This window comes from Loxodonta africana, chromosome X, assembly GCF_030014295.1.
Source record: "Loxodonta africana isolate mLoxAfr1 chromosome X, mLoxAfr1.hap2, whole genome shotgun sequence".
Lineage (NCBI taxonomy): Eukaryota > Metazoa > Chordata > Mammalia > Proboscidea > Elephantidae > Loxodonta > Loxodonta africana.
This window is the reverse complement of record NC_087369.1, coordinates 70,733,394-70,760,107: the sequence shown is the minus strand read 5'-3', so window position 1 is coordinate 70,760,107 and position 26,714 is coordinate 70,733,394. Positions and strand designations below refer to the sequence as shown.

The following is a 26,714-nucleotide window of genomic DNA, read 5'->3' as shown; positions in this document are numbered from 1 at the left end:
ATGAGAAGGCAGAAGGGGACAGGAGCTGGTTGAATGGACATGGGAAATACAAGGTCAGGAGAAGAAGTGAGCTGTCGCATTGTACGGAAAGCAACTAGAGGCATATAACAATGTGTGTATGTTTTTGTATGAGAAACTAACTTGAATTGTAAACTTTCACTTAAAGCACAATAAAAAAAAAGAATTCCATTCATAAAAATAATAATAATATAAATAACTAGGCTGCAGATACATTAATGAGTGTACACACACCTTCTTCCTTATTATCTGGAACACATCTCTCTACTTGTTATCCTTAGAGCTTGCTTCAATTGCTTCAAAGCAAGCATAATGGCTTTTCAGTCTCCCCAGTAGATGGGATCTCTAATATTTTGCAAAGAGTAATGCTGAGGAGATTGTGCTTGTCAGTCTTAGCAAGAAGGAACTGATGTGGGACCTGGAAATACTTCCCTGGCAGAAAGGAAGAGAGACAGTCCTTCCAAGGATATATATATAGAGAGAGAGATGTGTTGTTGTTAGGTGCTATCAAGTCAGTTCCGGCTCACAGTGACCCTAAGTAAAACAGAATGCAACATTGCCCAGTCCTGCACCATCCTCACAATCGCTGTTAAGCTTGAACCCATTATTGCAGCCACTGTGTCAATCGATCTCACTGAAGGTCTTCTTCTTTTTCACTACTCTACCAAGCATAACGTCTTTCTCCAGGGACTGGTCCTCCTGATAACATGTCCAAAGTATGTGAGATAAACTCTTGCCATCCTTGCTTCTAAAGAACATTCTGGCTGTACTTCTTCCAAGACAGATTTATTTGTTCTGGAAGTCCACGGTATATTCAGTAGTCTTTGCCAACACCATAATTCAAAGGCATCAATTCTTCTTGGCTCTTTCTTATTCATTGTCCAGCTTTCACATGCAAATGAGGCGTTTGAAAACCCCTTTGCTTGGGTCAGGCCTACCTTAGTCCTTAAAGTGACATCTTTGGTTTTTAACACTTTAAAGAGATCTTTTATAGTAGATTTGCCCAACGCAATACGTCTTTTGATTTCTTGACTGCTGCTTCCAAGGGCATTGATTTTGGACACAAGTAAAATAAAATCCTTTACAACCTCAATATTTTCTCTGTTTATCATGATGTTGCTTATTGGTCCAGTTGTGAGGATTTTTGTTTTCTTTTTTTCTTTTTTTATGTTGAGGTGTAATTCATACTGAAGGCTGTATGTAGTCTTCGATCTTCATTAGTAAGTGCTTCAAGTCCTCTTTACTTTCAGCAAGCAAGGTTGTGTCATCTGCATATCTCAGATTGTTAATGAGTCTTCCTCCAATCCTGATGTCCCATTCATCGTCATATAATCCAGCTTCTTGGATTATTTACTCAGCATACAGATTGAATAAGTATGGTGAAAGGATACAACCCTGATGCACACATTTCCTGACTTTGAACCACACAGTATTCCCTCGTTCTGTTTGAATGACTGCTTCTTGGCCTAAATACAGTTTCCTCATGAGTACAATTAAGTGTTCTGGAATTCCCATTCTTCACAATGTTATCCATAATTTGTTATGATCCATATGGTCGAATGCCTTTGCATAATCCATAAAATATAGGTAAACATCTTTCTGGTATTCTCTGCTTTCAGCCATGATCCACCTGACATCAGCAATGATATCCCTTGTTCCACATCCTCTTCTGAATCTGCCTTGAATTTCTGGCAGTTCCCTGTCGATGTACTGTTGTAATTGCTTTTGAAAGATCTTAAGCAAAATTTTGCTTGTGTGTGATATTAATGATCTTGTTCTATAATTTCCGCATTCTGTTGGATCATCTTTCTTTGGAATGGGTACAAATAAGGATCCCTTCCAGTTGATTGGCCAGGTAGCTGTCTTCCAAATTTCTTGGCATAGACGAATGAGCATTTCCAGTGCTGGATCCTTTTATTGAAACATCTCAATTGGTATTCCGTCAATGCCAGGAGAGTTGTTTTTGGCCAATGCTTTCAGTGCAGCTTGGACCTCTTCCCTCACTACCATCGGTTCTTGATCATATGCTACCTCCTGAAATGTTCGAATGTTGACGAATCTTTTTGGTACAGTGACTGTGAGTGTTCCTTCCATCTTCTTTTGATGTTTCCTGCATTGTTTAGTATTTTCTCCGTAAAATCCTTCAATATTGCAAATCGAGGCTTGAATTTTTTCTTCAGTTCCTTCAGCTTAAGAAATGCCAAGCGTGTTCCCTCTTGGTTTTCTATCTTTGCACATTTCATTATAATACTTTACTTTGCCTTCTCTAGCCACCCTTTGAAATATTCTATATATATATGTGTGTGTATCTATGTATATATATGTATATAGATATCTATAGATGTAGATATATGCTTCTTTTTCTTAAAAGCTGTTGTGATAAGATGTTAACTTCAGCTGTGGTTTGTGTGTGTGTGTGTTGTGGGAACATTATTGCTATCACTGAAATTTTTGTCTAGAATTACTAGAGAATTACCAAAAACCAATACCAAACCCATTGCCGTCAAGTTGATTCCTTCTCATAACGACCCTATAGGACAAAGTAGAACTGCCCCATAGAGTTTCCAAGGAGGGCCTAGTGGATTTAAACTGCCAAAACTTTTTTGGTTAGCAGCCGTAGCACTTAACCACTACGCCACCAGGATTTCCATTAAAGAATTAGAGATGTGATCTATTTTTAATGTAAGGTTGAGGGCAATCATTCTAAGCAGGAAAACCAAACACCAAAGAATCTGTGGTTTCTTAGGAAGAATCCCCTGTATTCTAAATTTCTTTTCCAGAATTTCACTAAACATGATTGTGGTATGTGTGTTCATTTCTAGGAGTTGGGAATATCTGAACAGATCAACCCAAGCGGACAAACTCTTACACTACCACTGCATTTTACCACAGAAGAAAGCCACTGTACACAGATTACTAGCAGGCTAAAAAGTGAAAGATTTGATTAGACATCAGACTGTCTACTGAACGGGATGACGGCCACAGCTGTGGTGGGAACACCAAAAATGAAGAAGAGTGCCTCCAAGGAGAAGCAGCAGCAGCCTAAGCAGGGCAGCACTGAGCAGGGCAATGCCGATTCTGAAGAGTGGACAAGCTCTGAGAGTGACCCAGAACAGATGAGCTTTAAGAGCAGCAAAAACATCAACAACAGCTGCCAACCTCGAAATGTTCAGTTGAAGAAAAAGGAGATCCCCTCCAAGCCACATCGCCAGCTCTGTCGATCACCCTGCCTGGATCATCCAAGCTTCTCCCAGAGCAGCATTCTAAAGGATGGGAAGCTTGACCTGGAAAAGGAATATCAAGCCAAGATAGACTTTGCTCTAAAGCTGGGATATACAGAGGAGCAGATTCAATCAGTGCTGAACAAGCTGGGCCCAGAATCACTTATTAATGATATATTGGCAGAACTTGTCAGACTTGGGAACAAAGGTGATTCAGAAGGACAGATCAATTTGAGTCTATTAGTGCCTCGTGGACCCAGCTCCAGAGAGACTGCATGTCCTGAACTATCTCTTGAAGATGAAATAGACAACAGTGACAACTTGAGACCAGTTGTCATTGATGGAAGCAATGTGGCAATGAGGTAAGTGGTATATTTGTTCTCTCTTAAAAAAAATTCTTAAGCACGTGGAAATAGTGTTTCTTTGCAAAATGCTATAAGATTACCTTGGCTGTTGTCTGTGACTTGTGCCCCTGTAGGTGGACCAAACTAAAAAACCAAACCCACTGCCATCTAGTCTATTCTGACTCATAGCAACCTCATAGAGTTTCCAAGGCTGTAATTCTGTACAGAAGCAGACCGCCACATCTTTCTCCCATGGACCCACTGGTGGTTTTAAATGCAGGTGGACAGAGGCTAAAACGATCCTGCGTTTGCCTTATCTCTCTCCTTTGAAGTTGTTGCCAGTTTGTTTTCAGGCGTTCTGAAAGCAGCTTAGATATCAGTGATGTTTCCAAGGTAACATACCCATTCAGCTTTTGTTCCCCTTATACTTACTTGGCTAGTCTAATCATCCTGAAATGCTTATTTTCATAATATCACTTGGGTGGTTACTTAGGAACTTGCAGTAACTCCCAAATCCTATTCTACCAACTTTGTACCTCTCTGCCTAACTTTCAGGCTCTTTGTGATCTGACCTTTCCCTCCTCCCGTTTGATCATATTTATCACGCTTATTGCATTTATGTCACTCTCTTTAACAGTTTCCATGTAAATCACGTTGTTCATGTCATTTCCCAATCTAGAAAATATGATATTATCTTCATAACCTTCAAAATACACCCCCTCCACAAAGACCTCCTGGATTTTTACTGTCTCTGAGCTTTGGTACCTGTAGCAGACTGAATAATGCCCCCCTCAAAGATGTTCACATCCTAATCCCCAGATTCTGTGAACATGTTACTTTACATGCTAAAAGTGACTTTGCAGGTGTGATTAAGGTAAAGATTTTGAAATGAAGATTATTTTGGATTATCTAGATGGGCCCAATGTAATCACAAGATATAAGTAGAATCAGAGGAAGTAGTAGGAGAGATGACAACAGAAGCAAAAAGTTGGAGTGATGTGAAAAAGGAGCCATGAGCCAAGGAATGTGGGCAGCCTCTAGAAGCTGAAAAAGGCAAGGAAATAGGTTCTCTCTTGAAGCCCCCAGAAGGAATGTAGCCTTACCAACACCTTAATTTTAGTCTTCTGACCTCCAAAACTATAAGAAAATAAATTTGTATTATTTGAAGCCCCTAGATTTGTGGTAATTTGTTACAGCAGCAATAGGAAACCAATACAGTACCACCAGTGCCTTCGTACTTCATTCCGTTCTCTTTCATATAGTTTTTTATTTCATGTCAGAGAGCCTTAAGAATCTGTTCTTTTAATTCACTGAGTTGCCTTGGCTTGAACATTCCCGGTGATCAGGAGCTCGCTTTCTATTGAGTCCACCATTGCTTGATGGAGTCACTGGAATTCTTATACCTTGAGCAATCAAAACAAAGTAAAAAGCCTTGGACTAGCGAAGTTTTTAATTTGATCATCTCATTGTCTTTGAGGACAGGGACCTTTTTTATGCATCCCTTATTTCCCCACAGCACATAGCACAGTATTAGGCACACCCACAAAGACACAAGGGAACAGGAATTGGGGCAAGTCTTATGAACCATACCATTGCTGATATGCATGAGTTGCCTAGCAGGTTATCTGGAGATACATTTTAATATATAGCCCAGTTTAGCAATACTATCTATGCCTTGGCAGGAAGAAGCCAATTCTTGGCCACTTTGGAGAACAGTGCATAGCAGAAGCTGAAACTGGTGCCCCGTGGCTCAGGAGGAAGGTCAAGTTCAAGAGAGGGGTGCTCTAACACCACACCTCTCTGGCAGCTTCATCATGGTGTTGCTATGGCAGGGCCGAAGGAAGCTAAAATGGGGAACTGGATGCTCTGACCCTTTCAGGAATCTAGCTCTTGTTGTTTGGGTTTGCAACGTTAGTAAGGAAATTATTTGCAAGACAAGGTTTTCACTTTGTCATGGAGGGAACTGCAGCTACTGCCTCTCCCAAAATACAGAATAAAGAAATGAAATGGTTAAAAAATATATATACGTATACATACATATATATATATATATATATATATCCCTGTTTAATCCTCAGAGCAACCTTAATTTACAGATGAGAAAACAAACTTAGCAAAGTTGAGTGACTTCCCTGAGGTTACACAGCTAATAAAAAGATAAGGACTTTAACTCAAGTATTCTGGCTTCAAATAAATGAAATGAAACTAACATTTATAAATACCTACTCTTCATGCCAGGTACTTTTGCGTGTGTGATTTAATCCTTACTAAAAACCTTACAAGAATAAGCTATTTAGCCTCATTTTTGCAGATGAGGAGACTCCAATTCAGAAAGATGGAGTTCCCGAATTGCTCAAGGTTATACAGGTAATAAACGACAAAGCTTGGATTTAAACCTGAATCTGACTCCAATGCTCTTTCAAAAATGTCATGCAATATTATGTGTCTATTAGTGTTATTAAGAATATTTGACATCTTAGTAACAGAGAATATATTTACAGATTTCCTTTTTCAAATCTTTTAAAAATCATGACAATGTCATCACAAGGTAGGTAAAACAGGCTAGACATCTTCCCTGTTTTAATGAGGGGGACCAGAAGAATAGTAACAAGAAAATCAAATGATCTGCATACAATACAGCAATCAGAATGATGCGGGGAGCCAGTGAAAGACAGAGGGTGATTTCTACGTTCAAAGGGCCAACAATATCTCTCTTCCTTTCCTAATCTGCATAAGTTAGACTGATTCTTGCAGAGAAGAGGTATTAGATCTTCCCAACTCAGTCTCTTACCAAACCGGATACCCTAGACTGGACCAGTTTCCCAAGGCCTAAGCTTCCTCAATGACTGTGTGCTTTGGAGATGGGGATGAGAAGAGCCCTGGACTTCCCTGGGGACTTTGTCTTCATGGTGAAGATACAGGATTTTCCATGTTTTCTAACTTCTGTTTGAGGATCTCTGATTATGAAGGACACTCTCTATGGTCCATTTGCTTTGTAAGGAATAATAAATAGATTACATACTAAGGTAATCAGTTTCCAAATATCTAGTCTGTCAGTAGCAAACTGTCACACTCACAGGAAGCTCAAATTTTGTCTCCTGTACGAGCTGTTTTGCTAAATTGAAGGTAACTCACATGGTCTAAACAAAGCAAAAAATCAACCTTATTTTTAGGAGCATATTAAACCGGTATGCAGCGAACACATTGATTAAGGGTAGGATTGCACAGACCATTTATTGTAATTACTGTCAATATGTTGTGCGCCTGTAAAAAGCTGAATTAGTAAAAGTTCTGTGATAGATACATTTACAATGATGACAAAAAAAAAAAAAGAGTAGCTGCTGAGGCTGCTTATATACAGCCAAACATCTCATGGGATTTGGTTTTTTGGTTTGGAGGTTTAGGGTCAAGGTTTCATGGGACATCCCAGTTAATTAGCTTAATAAAGTGCTTAGTGCTTCTGTTCTACCTCCTAGTTCTTTGCATAGTGCCTAGGGTCTTAAAAGGTTGCAAGTGGCCATCCAAGACACAGCAATTGGTCTCTATTCACCTAGAGCAACATAGGAAGAAGAAGAGTAAGAAATAGGAGGAAGATATGGAATGTGTGGCTAATTGCCTCCATGAACAACTGCCTCCTTTGCCATGGAACCAGATGAACTGGACGGTGCCCGGCTACCATCACTGAACATTTTGATCAAAGATTCCATAGAAGAATCCTGATCAGAAGGGGGAAGATGTAGAACAGAATTTCAAGATTCTCTGGAGCCATGAAGGGTAGATGAACTTGTGAAAACTATTGCCCTGAGATAATGTTTAAACCTTAAACCAAAAATATCACCTGAAGTCATCTTAAAACCACAGTTTAGCTCAACTAGTAATAAAGATCTGCCTTGAGCATTATGCTATTTTAAGAACTATCTATGTGGGACCAAATTGATAACAGCAACTCAAAAGATTAGATAGAAACCTTAGGGGGTGGTGTGTGAGTGTGTGTTAATGAGGAAGAAAATACTCAGAAAAGAAGGGTGAGAATGGTTACACAACTGGAAGAATGTAGTCAGTGTCACTAAATTGTACATCTAGAAACTGTTGAACTGGTGTATGTTTTGCTGTGTATATTTTCAACGACAACAACAAAATAAATAAAATTTAGAAGAAAAAGAAAAGAGCTCGTGACAACCAGAACAATGTTGACACACTGTGAAAAATGTAGTCAATGCCACTGAGTAATGTGTGTTGAAATTTTTAAAGGGGAACCTAATTTGCCGTGTAAACTCTCACTGAAAACACAATAAAATATTATTTTTAAAAAAAGTGCATAGTGGACCACATGTGTTTTTTTTTGCCAACCGTGTCCTTGTTAGTATCTCTTCTTTTATTTCGTCTGACTGGGTAATTTTCTGTTGAGTCCTATTTGTTCTGCATTCACATTTCATGTGGTCAAAGTTCAGAGCTACAGTGCTGCTTATGAATTTGTTCTTGTTGTTAATCTAATTTTGGTTTGTTGTCCCCATTGGTTAGCTATAAATTTGTCAGGAGATTGGTATACCCTAGACAGGCTACATGTTAACATCTGTTATTCCTCAGCATGTTGGATGAGCCTGCCATGAAATCATACCTTGTTTGTCACTGATGGCATTTGTTTAACATTTGCAGGAGTGGTGTAGCTATGATTGACATGCTAATATATGACAAAATCCTTAAAAGGTACATCATTCTGGGAGCTGTCTTCTTTGGAGGGAAAATCCATTTCAAGGAATTAAGGCTTTCAAATGTAAATACCACCATATTCTTTGTATATTCTGAGAGAAACCCAAACATTTGAATCCTAATTTAAAAAAAAAATGCAGAAGGAGAGTCTAGTGACCCATCTGCTAGGCAAAATTTGGCTTGGGAATCTGTTTTATGGTATTTTCCAAGCCAGTTTACAGGAAAAAATTGGCCACAGCATCATCAAACATTCTGTGTGACTCGCAGGTCCTACGCATTTTAGCCTTTTTAGATTGCGAAAGGACAATTTGTGGATTTGGACAAAAATAGGTCATCTTGCAAACATTGCTTTAGTTTCTTGTTTACAAAAATTTATTCATTCCTTTAATATTTACTGAGCACTAAACTTTGCATACCGAGTCCTTATATCGGTTTTCACTGCCACCTTGATAAGTGTTGAAAGTGCTTTCTGATCCTTATTGGGCATTAGGTGTTGCACACGGAATGCTCCAATGTTATGATTTTAACACATGTTTCATGGACTGTTATAGATATGCTACATTTTTTCTTGATATGATAATTCTCTGTATATTAAGAAGTTGATGCCAGAAAACAAAGACATCATAATATTAACAGTGTTTGTGTCTGGGTGGTAGTAAAACAGTTGGGTTTTATGTATATATATATATAATATATATATACACACATATATGTATATGTGTTTTTTAATATATTTTTCACATTTTATACTATGAGCATATATTACTTTTGAAATGATAAAAAATATTTTAAACTAAGAATTTGTCTACCTAAAACATAAAGCTGGGGTATCCAATAGCAAATGTTACTTTTGTATTTATTTCTGGACTTAGATTGTGTTTGTGAGGACTCATAGAGCCAAGAGAATGAAATTCTGTTTGCTTCATCCAAATACCCCTTCTAATGGCAATTGTGATGATCTTCCCAAGTTCATATTATTCTTTATACTTACCAGCACTGTAGAAATAGGAAAAATCACAGCTGGACATATTCTCTACCTGCCTTTTTCATGTTGGGTTCATTCAATATTAACCCATTAAGGTCTGTGGGCTTGCCCAATTTACCCCAAGACTTCGAAATGTAATTTTTTCTGTTCTGGTTCACCAAAATTAAAAAAAAAAAAATACTGGTTCTGTTCCAGTTTTGCTTCATTGACGATGACTGAGGCAGTTCGAACTGGTTCAAATCTGTTTTTTACTCTCCAGTCTCAAGTTTAAATTCTGCAATGGATAACTTGGAGCAATTTCATTTAAATAAATATGGCTACCAAATTTGTTCCTCATATTGCAAATTATATTGCATTGTTCTATTAACTCAAATTTTGTTCATCTCAAGATTTTGTAATTTTGAAAGTAGCAATATTAAACCATTTCATTCTATGCATTCTTTTTATTTTTATTGTGCTTTTAAAGTGAAAGTTTACAAATCAAGTCAATCTCTCTCATACAAAAACTTATACATACCTTGCAATATACTCTTAATTGCTCTCCCCCTAATGAGACACCACACACCTTCCCTCCACTCTCTCTTTTCATGTCCATTCAGCCAGGTTCTGACCCCTCTCTGCCCTCTCATCTCCCCTCCAGACAGCAGATGCCAACATGATCTCATGTGTCTACTTGATCGAAGAAGCTCATTCTTCACCAGTATCATTTTCTATCCATTGCCAGTCCAATCCCTGTCTGAAGAGTTGGCTTTGGGAATGGTTCCTGTCCTGGGCCAACAGAAGGTCTGGGGACCATGACCACCAGGGTCTTTCTAGTCTCAGTCAGACCATTAAGTCTGGAATTTTTACAAGAATTTGGGGTCTGCATCCCACTGCTCTCCTGCTCCCTCAGGGGTTCTCTGTTGTGTTCCCTGTTAGGGCAGTCATCGGTTGTAGCTGGGCACCATCTAGTTCTTCTGGTCTCAGGCTGATGTAGTCTCTGGTTTATGTGGCCCTTTCTGTCTCTTGGACTCATAATTATCTTGTGTCTTTGATGTTCTTCATTCTCCTTTGATCCAGGTGGGTTGAGAACAGTTGATGTATCTTAGATGGCCACTTGCTAGTGTTTAAGACCCCAGATGCCACTGTCCAAAGTGGGACGCAGAATGTTTTCCTAATATATTTTATTATGCCAATTGACTTAGATGTCCCCAGAAACTATGGCCCCCAAACCCCTGCCCATGCTACGCTGACCTTTGAAGCATTCAGTTTATTCAGGAAACTTCTTTGCTTCTGGTTTAGTCCAGTTGTGCTGACCTCTCCTGTACTTTGTGTTGTCATTCCCTACACCTAAAATATTTCTTACCTAGTGAATGCCTCTCTCCCTCCCTCTCTCCCTCCCCACTCTCGTGACCATCAAAGAATATTTTCTTCTCTGTTTAAACTATTTCTCGAGTTCTTGTAATAGTGGTCTTATACAATATTTGTCCTTTTGCAACTGACTAAATCCGCTCAGCATAAGGCCTTCCAGATTCCTCCATGTTATGAAATGTTTCACAGATTCATCACTGTTCTTTATCAATTCGTAGTATTCCTTTGTGTGAATGTACCATAATTTATTTATCCATTCATCCGTTGATGGGCACCTTGGTTGATTCCATCTTTTTGCTATTGTAAACAGTGCTGCAATGAACATGGGTGTGCATGTATCTGTTCGTGTAAAGCCTCTTATTTCTCTAGGGTATATTCCGAGGAGTGGGATTGCTGGATTGTATGGTAGTTCTATTTCTAGCTTTTTAAGGAAGTGCCAAAATGATTTCCAAAGTGGTTGTACCATTTTATATTCCCATCAGCAGTGTATAAGTGTTCCAATCTCTCCACAACCTCTCCAACATTGATTATTTTGTGTTTTTTGGATTAATGCCACCCTTGTTGCAGTGAGATGGAATCTCATTGAAGTTTCGATTTGCATTTCTCTAATGGCTAATGATCCTGAGCATTTCCTCATGTATCGCTTAGCTACCTGAATGTCTTCTTTAGTGAAGTGCCTGTTCATATCCTTTGCCCATTTTTTATTTGTGTTTTTGTAGTTGAGTTTTTGCAGTATCATGCAGATTTTAGAGATCAGAGGCTGATTGGAAATTTCATACCTAAAAACGTTTTCCCAATCTGTGGGTAATCTCATTACTCTTTTGGTGAAGTCTTGGGATGAGCATAGGTGTTTGCTACTTAGGACCTCCCAGTTATCTAGTTTCCCTTCTACATTGTGAATAATGTTTTATATACTGTTTATGCTGTGTACTAGGGCTCCTAACATTGCCCCTATTTTTTCTTCCATGATCTTTATCATTTTAGATTTTATATTTAGGTTTTTGGTCCATTTTGTTCTTTTTCTGCATGGTGTGAGGTATGGGTCTTATTTCATTTTTTTGCGGGTGGATATCCAGTTATGACAGCACCATTTGTTAAAGAGACTGTCTTTTCCCCATTTAACTGACTTTGGGCCTTTGTCAAATATCAACTGCTCACATTGGTCTATGTATCTGTTGTTGTACCAGTACCAGGCTGTTTTGACTACTGTGGTGGTTTAATAAGTTCTAAAATCAGGTCGAGTGAGGCCTCCCACTTTGTTCTTTTTCGGTAATGCTTTACTTATCCGGGGCCTCTTGAGCTTCCATATGAAGTTGGTGATTTGTTTCTCCATCTGATTAAAAAATGTCATCGGAATTTGGATCAGAATTGCATTGTATCTATAGATCACTTTTGGTAGAATAGACATTTTTACAACGTTAAGTCTTCCTATCCATGAGCAAAGTATGTTTTTCCACTTATGTACGTCTCTTTTGGTTTCTTACAGAAGTGTACTGTAGTTTTATTGGTATAAGTATTTTACATCTCTGGTAAGATTTATTCCTAAGTATTTTATCTTCTTGGGGCTACTGTAAATGGCATTGATTCGGCGATTTCCCGTCGATGTTCTTTTTGTTGGTGTAGAGGAAACCAACTGATTTTTGTATGTTTATCTTGTATCCCGATACTCTGCTGAACTCTTCTATTAGTTTCAGTAGTTTTCTTGAGGATTCCTTACGGCTTTCTGTGTATAAGATAATGTCATCTGCAAATAGAGGTACTTTTACTTCTTTGCCAATCTGGATGCCCTTTGTTTCTTTATCTAGCCTAATTTCTCTGGCTAGGACCTCCAGCACAATGTTGAATAAAAAAAAAAATTTTTTTTTTTTAAGAGTGGTGATAAAGGGCAAACTTGTCTGGTTCCCAGTCTCAAGGGAAATGCTTTCAGGCTCTCTCCATTTAGGATGATGTTGGCCATTGGCTTTGTATAAATACCCTTTATTATGTTGAGGAATTTTCCTTCTCTTCCTGTTTTGCTGAGAGTTTTTATCATGAATGGGTATTGAACTTTGTCAAATGCCTTTTCTGTATCAGTTGGTAAAATCATGTGATTCTTGTCTTTTGTTTTATTTATATGATGGATTACATTAATTGTGTTTCTAATGTTGAACCATCCCTGCATTACCCAGTATGAATCCCATTTGATCATGGTGAATTATTTTTTTGATATGTTGTTGAATTCTATTGTTTAGAATATTGTTGAGGATTTTTGCATCTAAGTTCATGAGGGATATAAGTCTGTAATTTTCTTTTTTTGTGGTGCCTTTACCTGGTTTTGGTATCAGAAATATGGTGGCTTCATAGAATGAATTTGGGAGTGTTCTGTCCTTTTCTATGCTCTGAAATACCTGTAGTAGTAGTGGTGTTAACTCATCTCTGAAAGTTTGGTAGAACTCTGCAGTGAAGCCGTACAGGCCAGGGCTTTTTTTGTCGGGAATTTTTTGATTACCTTTTCAATCTCTTCTTTTGTTATGGGTCTATTTAGTTGTTCTACCTCTATTTGTGTTAATTTATGTAGGTAGAGTGCTTCTAGGAATTCCTCCATTTCTTCTGGGTTTTCAACTTTGTTAGAGTACAATTTTTCATGGTAATCTGATATGATTCTTTTAATTTCAGTTGGGTCTGTTGTAATATAGCCCATCTCATTTCTTACTCGGGTTATGTGCTTCCTCTCCTGTTTTTCTTTTGTCAGTTTGGCCAATGGTTTATCAATTTTGTTGATTTTTTTCAAAGAACTAGCTTTTGTTCCTGTTATTTCTTACAATTGTTTTCCTTTTCTCTATTTAATTGTGCTCTAAGTTTTACTATTTGCTTTCTTCTGTTGCCTTAGGGCTTCTTTTGTTGCTCTTTTTCTATTTTTTCAGGTTGTAGGGATAATTCTTTGATTTTGGCCCTTTCTTCTTTTTGTATGTGTGCATTTATTGATATAAGTTGACCTCTGTGCACTGCTTTTGCTGTGTCCCAAAGGTTCTGATAGGAACCAGTTTCTTTCTCATTGGTTTCTATGAATTTCTTTCTTCCATCCTTAATGTCTTCTATAACCCAATCGTTTTTGAGCAGGGTATTGTTCAGTTTCCAAGTGTTTGATTTTTTTTTTCCCTGCTTTTTCTGTTATTGATTTCTACTTTTATGGCCTTATGGTCCCAGAAGAGGCTTTGTAATATTTTGATGTTTTGGATTCTGCTAAGGCTTGCTTTATGGCTTGATATGTGGTCTATTCTAGAGAATGTTCCAGGTACAATGGGAAAGAAATTATACTTGTACCGCTTTTGGTTGGAGTGTTCTATATATGTCTATAAGGTCAACTTGGTTGGTTGTGGCATTTAGATCTTCCATGTCTTTATTGAGCTTCTTTCTGGATGTCCTGTCCTTCACCGAAAGTGTTGCATTGAAGTCTCCTACTATAATTCTGGAGCTGTCTATCTCACTTTTCAGTGTTGTTAGAGTTTGTTTTATGTACCTTGCAGCCCTGTCATTGAGTGCATAAATATTTAATATGGTTATATCCTCATGGTATATTGTCCCTTCAATCATTATACAGTGTCCTTCCTTATCTTTTTGGTGGATTTCACTTTAAAGTCTATTTTGTCAGAAATTAGTATTGCCACTCCTGCTCCTTTCTGATTGTTGTTTGCTTGATATAGTTTTTCCATCCCTTGAGTTTTAGTTTGTGTCTCTAAGTCTAAGGTGTGTCTCTTGTAGGCAGCATATAGACAGATCATGTTTTTTAATCCATTCTACCACTTTCTGTCTCTTTATTGGTGAATTTAGTCCGTTTACATTCACTGTAATTATGGGTAGGTGTGCATTTAGTGCCGTCATTTTGATGTCTGTTTTTGTGTGTTGTAGACAGTTTCTTTTTCCAACTTAATTTTTTGTGCTGAATAGTTTATATGTTGCCTTTTCCTCTTATTCGTTGTTGCTGATTTTGTTTCTGGTGAATCTCTATTTTTTTCTTGTATTTTATTTTGATGTGTAGGATAGTTTGTCTCCTTTGTGTTTTCCTTAGTATTTACCCTATTTTTTCTAGATTTAAACCTAATTCTTATTTCTTTATATCTCCTTGTCTTCCTCTTGATATGAAAGATCTACGGCTATATTTCTTACCCCCCCTTTATTTTTTTAATGTTGTTTTCTTTTACGCGATAGCATCACTGTTTCCTTGTTTGAGCATTTTTTTATCTTGATTTATCTTTGTGATTTCCCTGTCTTGGTTGACATCTCATTGCTCTGTCCAGTGTTCTAGTCTTGGGTTGATACCTGATATTATTGATTTCCTAACCAAAGACCTCCCTTTAGTATTTTTTTAGTTTTGGTTTGTTTTTTACGAATCCCCTAAACTTCTGTTTATCTGGAAATGTCCTAATTTCACCGTCATATTTGAGAGACAGTTTTGCTGGATATATGATCCTTGGCTGGCATTTTTTTCCCTTCATTTCTTTATATAAGTCATCTCATTGCCTTTTTGCCTGCATGGTTTCTGCCGAGTAGTGTGAGCTTATTTTTATCGACTCTCTTTTTTAGGTGACTTTTCGTTTATCCCTAGCTGCTTTTAAAATTCTCTCTTTATCTTTGGTTTTGGCCAGTTTGATTATAATATGTCTTGGTGACTTTCTTTTAACATCTACCTTATATGGAGTTCGATGAGTATCTTGGATAGATATCTTCTCATCTTTCATGATACCAGGGAAGTTTTCTGCCAACAAATCTTCACTAATTCTCTCTGTAATTTCTGTTATCCCTCCCTGTTCTGGTACTCCAATCATTCATATGTTATTTCTCTTGATAGAGTCCCACCTGATTCTTAAGTTTTCTTCATTTTTTAAAATTCTTTTATCTGATTTTTCTTCAACAAGTTGGTGCCAAGTGCCTTATCTTCAAGTTCACTAATTCTGCCTTCTGCTTGCCCAATTCTGCACCTCTGACTTTCTATTGAGTTGCATAATTCTGTAATTTTATTGTGGACCTTCTGAATGTCTGATTGCTCTCTGTCTATGCACTTTTCCTGCTCATTAAGTTTTTCATTATGTTCCTGAATAACTTTTTTCATTTCTTCAACTGCTTTATCCATGTGTTCCTTGGCTTGTTCTGCATATTGCCTGATTTCCTTCCTGATGTCTTGAAGGGTTCTGTATACTAATCTTTTGTTTTCTGCATCTGATAATTCCAGGAAGGCAGTTTCATCTACAAGATCCCTTGATTCTTTGTTTTGAAATCTTATTGAAGTGATCATGGTCTGTTTCTTTATGTGATTTGATATTGACTGTTGTCTCTGAACCATCTATAAGTTATTGTATCAGTTTATTTTATGTTTGCTTACTGTATCCTAGCTTCTTGCTTTGTTTTGTTTTGATATGCCCAAATGGGTTGCTTGAGTGAGCTAGCTTGATCATTTTCACCTTTGAAGCTCTGATGTCCTGTCACCAGATTGCTAGAGCTGTTATCAGGTATATCAGTCTAGGAGTCTATTCACTTTTCTTGTATGGATTCAGCTCAGGTGTCCAGGTGCCTTCTCATCAAATGTGTTGTTCAGGCTCTGTCCTACAGTCTTAGAAGACAGGGGTGATTGGTGTAGGTACCCGTATCTGTTTGCAGCAGGGAGTCACACTCTGAACAAGTCAGGGGGCTGAGAATCATCCTCCAAGTGTCTCTGGGGAAAGTACATCCCTCTTTCCTACAGTGTACAGGTGGGTGGGTTCTGGAGACATACCATGGGCACCCAAAGTTTTTGGTTGTAGGGACTGGAAGGTACCACTTATCCTTACACCCCTATCATGGGTGGCTGGGTGACCTGAGTGGAGCCACCAGTCCTTAGGCCCCTGATGTGGGAAGGTGAGGACCTTGTTTAACAGGCAAAGCAGTGTCAAAGATCAAGCACCTACTTCTCTCCACCACACAGCTGAAACAGTTGTAGTCTGCTAACAAGGGCCTATTCTTCTGAAATAGGCCCATCCAGGTCCATGCAGGGGGAAAGGTGCTCAAAGTCCATATACCATTTATGCCTGGACTGGAGCCGCTTCTGTCCTGAGCTCCCCAGTTTAGTGGAGCTAGCAAATCATCTTTTCCCCCCACTGTGAATTTATTCCTTCTCCAAGGCCAGGAGGAAGGCTCTAGGCACTCAACAGGACTTATCTCAGGCCCAGGGAAATCAACAGCTGCTGAAGCCGGCTTGGGAGTGGGTGGTACAGTAAAATATGCACAAGTACTTAGCTTTTGCCGAGAGCGCCGTTCTTCTCTGGTTCCGGAGGTGTGAGTAGGCTGTGTGGCTGGCTACTTCTCCCTGAGGAAACTGCGGCCGAACGCTAGTATCAGCCTGCCACAGCAGCTCCCAGGAATGGTGCCTGAGGGCTCCCGGTGTTTCAGGTCCGGTAACTCCTCTCCACTTCTGAACTCTCTCTTCTTCCTCCTGCCACTCAGTTCATTTTCTAACTTTTCTTTGATGTTCAGGGCACCTAGTTCATCATAAATATACTCATTTCACTTGTTTTTTTTTTTGGTCTTTGTTGTGAGAGGGCTCTCAGAAGCGTCCGTCTATTCTGCCATCTTGGCCCCGCCTCCTTTCTACACATTCTTTAATTAATTAAACCTAAAGTGACGATGATGTTCAGTTTTAATCACTGTTTGAAAGCATTTCAATACAAAGAAAAACATGATGTAAGATATATTTTTATTCTATTTTTAAAAATATACTAGAATTCACTGCAGCACTGAGTCAATTTAAAAATGGTATTGTGATAAAAACACTCCTAACATACTGCATAAATATTAAATTGAAGATTAAAAATATTTTCTTAGTAGGAGACTATCCACTTAATACTATAAAATATACTTAAAACAAACTTAAATTTTGATGTAGGTGGCATTTCACTACTAACACTTAGTCATGCAAAATTGATAAGAATTTATTCATGAAATTCTAGAAATACAAAGTGTGCTATCATATCTAATACATTAATACATAAAGGCAAAGCACAATAAAATATTTAATACATTAATATTCACACCAGTTCTAAGCTGAAGAATTGCCATGAAATAAACATTTTATTACAAGTATAGATTTAATCTATGCACAATTATATAGTTCATTTAGAAAACATCATTGCAATAATCATAATTACACCTAATTAAAAGAAAGTCCTCTAATAGTTTTTGATTTAAGCTATGCCTGTTGTTTCACAAGATGAATTTCAAACCTGAGAAAGCTTTTTCAACACTGACCTGATTAACTTGTGCACCCAAAAGTACTATAGCAATTTCATATAACTGGGGATACTGTGAATGGTTTTCTCCCCAAAATTCAAGAACACTTTTATTTCAACTCTTTGTACACCATCAAAGCTTATTAATATAGAGTCTATTTTTATTAGCAGTACAGTCATTTGACCTCTAACTTTTTTCTTTCATTCTGAGAAACAATTTCATCTCATCAACATTGTTACTGAAACGAGAATATTTCCTGAATTGCTTTCCTTTGTTACACTTTCAGTATTGCTCTTTTTCAGATTTTCTATAATTTTCCAAATGCTTTTTAAATGTAATATGGTCTTCAGTCTAAGTTTAGAATTAATTAGAATTTGATAACAAGTATCTAGATAAACTGCTCCTAATACATTATTATTTTCAATGTTAACTTTTCCTGACATTAAACTTTTCTATCAATGTGTTTCCAAATGTATTATTAAGAGTTCTTAATTTTAGCTTAGTTTCCACCCACATACCAAAAACATCACTCATGGTTAATTGTTCATTTTGCAATTTTACTGTAACTTTTTGTAAAGCTTTTTAAGTTTCCAAAATTAATTTCACATATGTGTATTTGTCATTAGAAAAGTAATATTTCATATTATTCTCAGCTAATACATTGGAGAGATTTTTGCATCCTAACACGGTGTATATACTATTCCATCTTGTTGGGCAATCCAGTACAGGTTTTCTTAAATTATTTTCTGAAAATTTGGTAGAAAATGTCACAATATGAATAATTTGAAAGAGTTCACGACATTCTCCTAAAAATTCTTCCAGTTGAGCATCCTTTATTGCATCTTTAATAACTAATTGAAGTGTGCTTGCAGTGCACTTTATACCAGCCAATCGTTTCTTATAAACCTTGTTGCTTTCACCACACCACGATGGTTAATGTCTGCAAGTCAGAGTGCACTAAGTCAGAGTCTTCAATATTGTCATTTTGCCCTGACTTTTGCCATTTGATTTCACTATCATTTCTGAGCAAAGCAGCAAACTTAATCATATTGGAGCCATGGTTACAGAATAAATCTGTTGTAAATCAATGTGCTTAAATTTGATACACAGTGTTTTTTTTAATGTACAGACCCGTGTGTCTTTCTTTTAATTCTTTTATTTCCAGTGTCAACAGATGTATCTTACCATCTTCTGCAAATTGAACATTAATCCTAGAATTTACCAACTCAACTGCTGGCAACATCCACTTTCAAAGAGGACATCCATTTTTCTAGATTACTACTAATTTTGAAGCTAAGTTTTAAGGACAAGTGAGGTATAATTTCCCTAATATTCTCTGAGTTGATTGAAAAATTTTGACCAGTTGAAGCAATAATTGGATTTAAAATTTTACAGAATCCTGAATATTCACTTAATTCAAATGAAAAACCATTAACAGTAACTAATTCAACATGCGCATAGACAATTGTTTATCTGATTTCACCTTAATCCATTCTGGAATGGCAAACTCTTCTAATGTTTTTTGTTGCTTATTCAGAACACTTCTGACACTTCAATCTTCTGTCTTCTTACTTTGCACTGCATCATATTCATCTGTATAGCAACGCTTCAGGTCCTCTCTAAATTCCTGCATGGCCTCCAACCACATCTGTATTGCAAATGTTACCCATGCTTTCATTTTCAATCTTTTCATACTTGAAAAATTCCCAACATGGATTTTCTCCAGCTCATCCTATATTAGAATTCAAGGGATAAGAAACAATATTAACATTAGGGAATATTTTATAGTCACTATGAGTCGGAATCGACTCAATAGCAACGGGTTTTGGTTTTTTTTTTTATATTAAGTTGCAGTAAAAACAAGTCAGACTTTGACAACATAAAGTGAATAGAATGCATAAATACATTTGTAGAAATGAATTACAGCTGGTACTATTAAAATGTTTCTAGCCATGTATCATCAATATATTAGAAAAATGGGAATAACTTTGATTTTACATTCACAGGGTTTGCTGATTTCTTCCATTCGAAGTTCCACTTTACAACATTCTCGTACATTTATCCATCAACTTTTGAAGAAAAATCTCACTCATAGTGATGCCATCAAGTTGTTTTCAGTGAAATAACGGTATATCGCAATTGAAACACTGATTTTCTTCCCGCTAGTTGCTGATGTTTGTTAACTTTTGATATGGGAGATAAATATCAAATTTAAACATATACATACATTTAAATTGAGATTGAATGCAAGAATGGAATCATCAAAAATTATACGCTGTTTTCTATTTCTTGAATTTAATTATCACACTTAAAAATGTGAATAATTTAAAAGTGATTAGCATATGCGTGGGACTTTTAAATGTGATTAGCATATGCCTCAGTGTTAACAAAGGCATCAAATAAATTTTTGCAATGTGCCTCAAGAGTGATGAGACAGTGGAAAGTCATGCATTGCCTGTATTGATGGAGCCTTTTTTTTTTTAAGTTCATCCAAAGGGAACAATATAGTTGGAGCTAATATCTGTTGTAGTTGAGTGAGCGAGTGCCAGTGAGAGAGCGCGGAATCTCATCACAATGTAGGTCTTAACTAGCTTTCTAACAAAATTGTGCTTTTCTTCTTATCAGTCTTGTTTAACAATCAATATTCATTTTATTACAATAATTTGTTTTACTATCCCAGCTGTTTAATTAACTATAATTTAGTATGGTCTAAAAAAAAAATGGATATGTCAGAGCACCAGATCTAGGCACAAGTCTAGTACACATTTTTTGGTTTTTAAAATGATGACAATAGAGAGAGGTGGGGCCAAGATGGTGGGATAGTCAGATACTTCCTGTCACCCCTCTTATAAGAAAGACCTGAAAAAACAAGTGAATGGAATATATATGACATTCTAGGAACCTTAATCATCAAAGATAAAGCTGAAGAATTGGACTGAGTGGCAGGTGGAAGGAGAGACAATACAAAAGGAGTGGAAATGGGAAACTACAGATCACGGATCACCAGTGCCCTGCTAGCTGAGTCTGCACAGCACACACGCGCTGAGGCAAGCAGCGACATCCCAAGTCAAGGCCCACCACATTGGTGCAGCCAAGCAGCAGTGAATCTACACACACCTCCAGAACAAAACAGGAGTGACACCAGACCTGTGAAAGTTAAGTGTAAGCTCCCAACCTACCATATGCACTGGCAAAATAACACCTCCCCACCAGAGCTTCACAATGGAGAAACACTCCCATCCCCTCACCCACACCCCGCCTCACTCCAACACCAGTCCCATGGTGTTCAATGAAGCCACACCCCCTAAGCCAAGAATTCAGGGCCTGTCGGGAGACCCTGCCCTTCATCCAGCCACTGGCATACAGGGTCCACAGACTTGCAGAGCCCTTCACCTCTGCCCAGTCCCTTGTGGGTCGGTTTAACACCACATACCCACATTAGCCTAGAACAGCAGGGCGCGCACATCTGAAGCCCATTTTCACCCGCAGCGGCCACGGGGAAGCTGCAGATTTGTGACATTCAACACTTTCCCACCCCCAAGAAGGGGCCTCATCCACATAAACTGGGGGTCTAAATGTCAGTGGTATTACCTACTCCATCTAACCACACATGAGAGGGGTCTGAGAATTAATGGTGCCTCCCAATCTCTCCAGCCAACAGCACTGGGTTCCCAAGGACCAGCTGCACTAAAGCCACCCCTCTCTGCACTTTAGGGGACAGAGACATGCACTCCATCCAGTAACCCACGGGAAGCTGTCAGCCCTCTGCCTTGCCCCACACGTAGCACCCCACTACAACCAGAGACCTGTGCCTGCTCCAAACACCCCCACACAGCCCTGCCCACCTAGAGCTGTAGGAGAAAGAGTCTGCACCAAACACTTGGTGACCAACAGCCTGGACAACTATGCCCTGAATAACTGCATCCCCATAAGAACAGTGAACAGACTCCTGAACTCACACACTTAGTAGCTGCTCTGACCACTCGGAGACAGGATGTGACAGTTTCAATGATGCCAACAGGGAGGTGGGGCCAAGATGGCAGAATAGTCAGATGCTTCCTGTCATCCCTCATAATAAAGATCCAAGAAAAACAAGGGAATCAATTATACTTGACAATCTGGAAGCCCTGATCATCAAAGGCAAAGCTGAAGAGTCAGATTGAGTGGCAGAGGGAAAGAGAGACAATTCAAAAGCAGTGAAGAAGTGCCAGTTGAGAGGTTGCCAACAACCTGCTGGTGCTGGGTCAGCTGGCCAAAGAGGGCTGAGGCGAGCGGCAGCATTTGGGACATATCTCACCACGTTGGGTGAGGTTGGGTGGTGGTGAATCCGCATAAGCCTCTGGAGGTGGGTGGAAGCAGCCTGGACCTGCAAAAGTTAAGTGCAAGCATCTAACCTACTGTGTGGGGGCAAAATAACCCCTCCGCCTTTGGAAGTTTCACAATGGCAAAGTGCTTCCTTCCCCTCACTCACCATGCACCCTGATCCATTCTGACACCAGTCCAGCAGTATTCAACAACTGCTGCACCCCTAAGCCAGAACTCAGGGCTATCCACACCCACACCAGTCTCATCGCTTTAAAAAATGCCATACCCCCGAACCAGGAACTCAGGGTGGTTTGGGAGGCCCTGCCCTTTCATCCAGCCACTGGAATAAGGGGTCTACAGACTTGCAATGCCATTCACCCCTGCCTAGACCTGTTTGGGCCAATTCAATACCTCATGTCCTCATTAGCATAAAACAGGGCATACACCTGAAGCCCATTTCCAATTGCAGCAGCCAAGGGGGAGCAGCAGATTTGTGACAATTGACAATGCCCTGCCAATTAAGCAGGGTCCTTACCCACCCACATCAGAGACCTGAGAGCTGGTGGTACCACCCACCCCATCTAGCCACCCACAACTGGGGGCTGAGGATAAGTGGAGCATCCTAGTCCCACTAGCCAACAGCACCAGCTGCCCAAGGACTGGATGCATTATCCCACCCACTACGCACTCTAGGGGACAGGGACATGCCCTCCACCCAGGCAGCCGGGGGCAGCAATAAGCTCCCTGCATTACTCCGCACATAGCCCTCTACTATAGACAGATACCTGTGCCTTCTCCAAACACCCCCTATGCAGCCCTGCCCATCTAGGACTGTAGGAGAGAGTCTGCACCACACAGTTGGTGACCGACTACCTGGACACCTGTGCTGCACCTACACAAGAAAAGTGAACAGACTCCTGGGCTTACACACCTAGTAGCTGCTCTAACCACCTGAAGACTGAACGTGAGAACTTTAAAGATGCCCCAAACCAAAGTAGCTCACATGCCAGCCTTCTTGGGCATATCAAAACAAAACAAAAAGCTAGGACACAGTAAACAAACATACAATAAATAAATATAATAATTTATTAATGCGTTGGAGACAACAGTCAATATCAAATCACTTAAAGAAGCAGGTCAAGATGGCTCCAGCAAGCGACCAAAATAAAGAACCAGGAAACCTCCTGGAGGAAGATAAGGTCATGGAATTACCTGAGATAGAGCTCTCCAAGAGATCAGGAAGGAGATCAAGCAAAACTCAGACCAAGCCAAGGAACACACAGACAAAGCAATAGAGGAATACAGGAAAATAATACAAGAACAAAATGACAAATTTAACAGGTTGCTAGAAACCATAAAGAGACAGTAACTAGAAATCCAAAAGATTAACAATAAAATTTCACAATTAGACAACTCAATACAAGGTCATAGGAGCAGAATTGAGGCAATGGAAGTTGAAATTACTGAGACTGAAGATAAATTCCTTGACACAAATTTATTTGAGGAAAAATCAGAAAAAAGAATTAAAAAAAATGAAGAGAGCCTAAGAATTATGTAGGACACTATCAAGAGGAAAAACCTACAAGTGATCAGGGTACCAGAAGAGGGGGGAACAACAGAAAACATGAAGAGAATTGTTGAGTATCTGCCAGCAGAAAACTTCCCCGATACCATCAATTATAAGAAGATTCTATTCAAAAAGCTCAAAGAACCCCACACAAGGTAGATCCCAAAAGAAAGTTACCAAGACATATCAGAATCAAGCATGCCAAAACCAAAGACAAAGATAGAATCTTGAGAGTGACTGGGATAAACAATAAGTCACCTACAAAGGAGAACCAATAAGACTAAACTCTGACTACTCAGCAGAAACCATGCAGCCAAAAAGGCAATGGAATGACATATATAAAGTCTTGAAGGAAAAAAAAATTGCCAGCCAAGAATTATATATCCAGCAAAACTGTCTCTCAAATACAATGGCAAAATAAGGTCATTTTCAGATAAAGAGAATTTAACAGAATTTATAAAAACCAAACCAAAATTACAAAAAGTATTAAAGGTAGTACCCCAATTAGAGAACCAACAATATCAGACAACAACCCAAGACTAGAACTCAGGAGAGATCAACCAGTTATCTATCACTCCAGATATGGAAGTTGAAGCTAAAAGGCTGAAAATAGGGAGCCAGAGACATCAATATGTTAAGGTGATACAAAGAAATAAAATCAGTTTAAACTTAGAATAAACCCAGTACCCAGTGCCGTCAAGTTGATTCTGACTCATACTAAAGATAAATTTTAAGGTAACTACCAAGAAAGCTAGCAAACCTACCCATGAAAATAAAAAAGAAGAAAAACATACTCAGCAAACACATAATCAACAACAATGAAAAAGATGAAAAGAAAATACATAAAGAAAAATGACTCCGCACAGAAAATTAAGTGGAACAAAGAAACTGTCAACACCACACACACACAAAATCAAAATGACAGCAGTAAACTCATACCTGTCCATAATTACGCTGAATGTAAATGGACTAAACACCAATAAAGAGACAGAGAGTGGCAAAATGGATAAAAAACATGATCTGTCTATCTGCTGCCTACAAGAGACACGCTTTAGACTCAAAGACACAAACTAAAACTCAAAGGATGGAAAGAGATATATCAAGCAAACAACAACCAAAAAAGAGCAGGAGTGGAAATATTAATCTCCAATAAAATAGACTTTAAAGCAAAGTCCACCATACAGGATAAAGAAGTACACTATATAATGGTTAAAGGGTCAATACACCAGGAGAACATAACCATAATAAATATATACGCACCCAAATACAAGGCTCCAAAATACATAAAAGAAATTCTAACATCATTAAAAAGAGAAATGGAAAACTACACAATAATAGTAGGAGACTTCAACACACCACTTTTGCTGAAGGACAGAAATGTAGAAAGAAACTTAATAAAGATTCAGAAGATCTAAATGTCACAATCAACCAACCTGACCTCATAGACATATACATAACACTCCACTCAAGAACACCAAAGTATACATTCTTGTCCAATGCACATGGAGCATTCTCCAGAGTAGACCACATTTTAAGCCACAAACCAAGGCTTAACAGGATCCACAACATTGAAATAATATAAAGCATCTTTTCTGATCATAATACCATAAAAGTAGAAATCAGTAAAGGAACAGCAAGGAAAAAAAGTCAAATACATGGAAACTAGAACACCCTGCTTAAGAATTACTGGGTTATTGAAGAAATGAAAGTTGGAATAAGAAATTCATACAATCAAATGAGAATGAAAACACATCTTACCAAAACCTTTGGGACACAGCAAAAGCAGTGCTTAGAGGTCAATTTATAGCAATAAGTGCACATATCAAAAAAGAAGAAAGGGCCAAAATCAAAATATTAACCCTGCAACTTAAACAAATAGAAAGAGAGTAGAAAACAAGCCCTCAGGCACCAGAAGAAAGGAAGTCATAAAGATTAGAGCAGAAATAAATGAAATAGAGAATAGAAAAACAATTGAAAGAATCAATAAGACTAAAAGTTGGTTCTTTGAAAAGATCAACAAAATCGACAAGTCATTGGCCAAACTGACAAAAGAAAAACAAGAGACGAGGCAAATAACTGGAATAAGAAATGAGATGGGTGATATCACAACAGACCCAACTGAAATAAAAAGGATCATAACCAAATATTACGAAAATTTGTACTCCGACAATTTTGAAAACCTAGAGGAAATGAACAAATTTCTAGAAACATACTACCTACCTAAACTAACACAAACCAAAGTAGAAAAACTGAACGAACCCATAACAAGAGATTGAAGAGGTAATACCAAAAAAAAAAAAAAAAAACCAACAAAAAAAGCCCTGGCCTGGATGGCTTCACTAGAAAATCCTGCCAAACTTTCAGAAAAGAGCTAACACCGGTACTACTAAAGGTATTGCAGAGCACAGAAGAGGTTGGAATACTCCCGAATCATTCTATGAAGGCACCATAACTCTGATACCAAAGCCAGGCAAAGACACCACAAAAAAGAAACTACAGACCAATATTCTTCATGACTATAGAAGCAAAAATCCTCAACAAAATTCTAAGCAATAGAATTTCAACAGCATATCAAAAAAAAAAAATACATCATGACCAAGTGGGATTCATACCAGGTATGTAAGAATGGTTCAACATTAGAAAATCAATAAACATAATCCACCATATAAATAAAACAAAAGAACCATATGATCTTATCAATGGACACAGAAAAGGCATTGGACGAAGTCCAACACCCATTCCTGATAAAAACTCCCAGCAAAATAGGAATAGAAGGGAAATTCCTTGACATAATAAAGGGCATTTATACACAGCCAACAGCCAACATCATTATAAATGGAAAGAGACTGAAAGCATTCCCCCTGAGAATGGGAACCAGCCAATGATGCCCTTTATCACCACTTTTATTCAACATTGTGCTGGAGGCCTGATTAGAGCAATAAGGTAAGAAAAAGAAATTAAAAACATCCGAATTG

General features: G+C 38.2%; 1 protein-coding gene across 1 annotated transcript in view; it reads left to right on the top strand.

Annotated features, from left to right (window-relative positions):
• The first annotated feature begins 2,717 nt into the window (after positions 1-2,717).
• The window catches only part of ZC3H12B (zinc finger CCCH-type containing 12B), a 40,486-nt gene continuing 16,489 nt past the window's right edge, over positions 2,718-26,714 (top strand). The window contains exon 1 of the mRNA XM_003412746.3: positions 2,718-3,601. Within this exon, the coding sequence (XP_003412794.1) occupies positions 2,991-3,601 (611 nt within the window). The 5' untranslated portion in view covers positions 2,718-2,990. The remainder of the gene's footprint in view (positions 3,602-26,714) is intronic.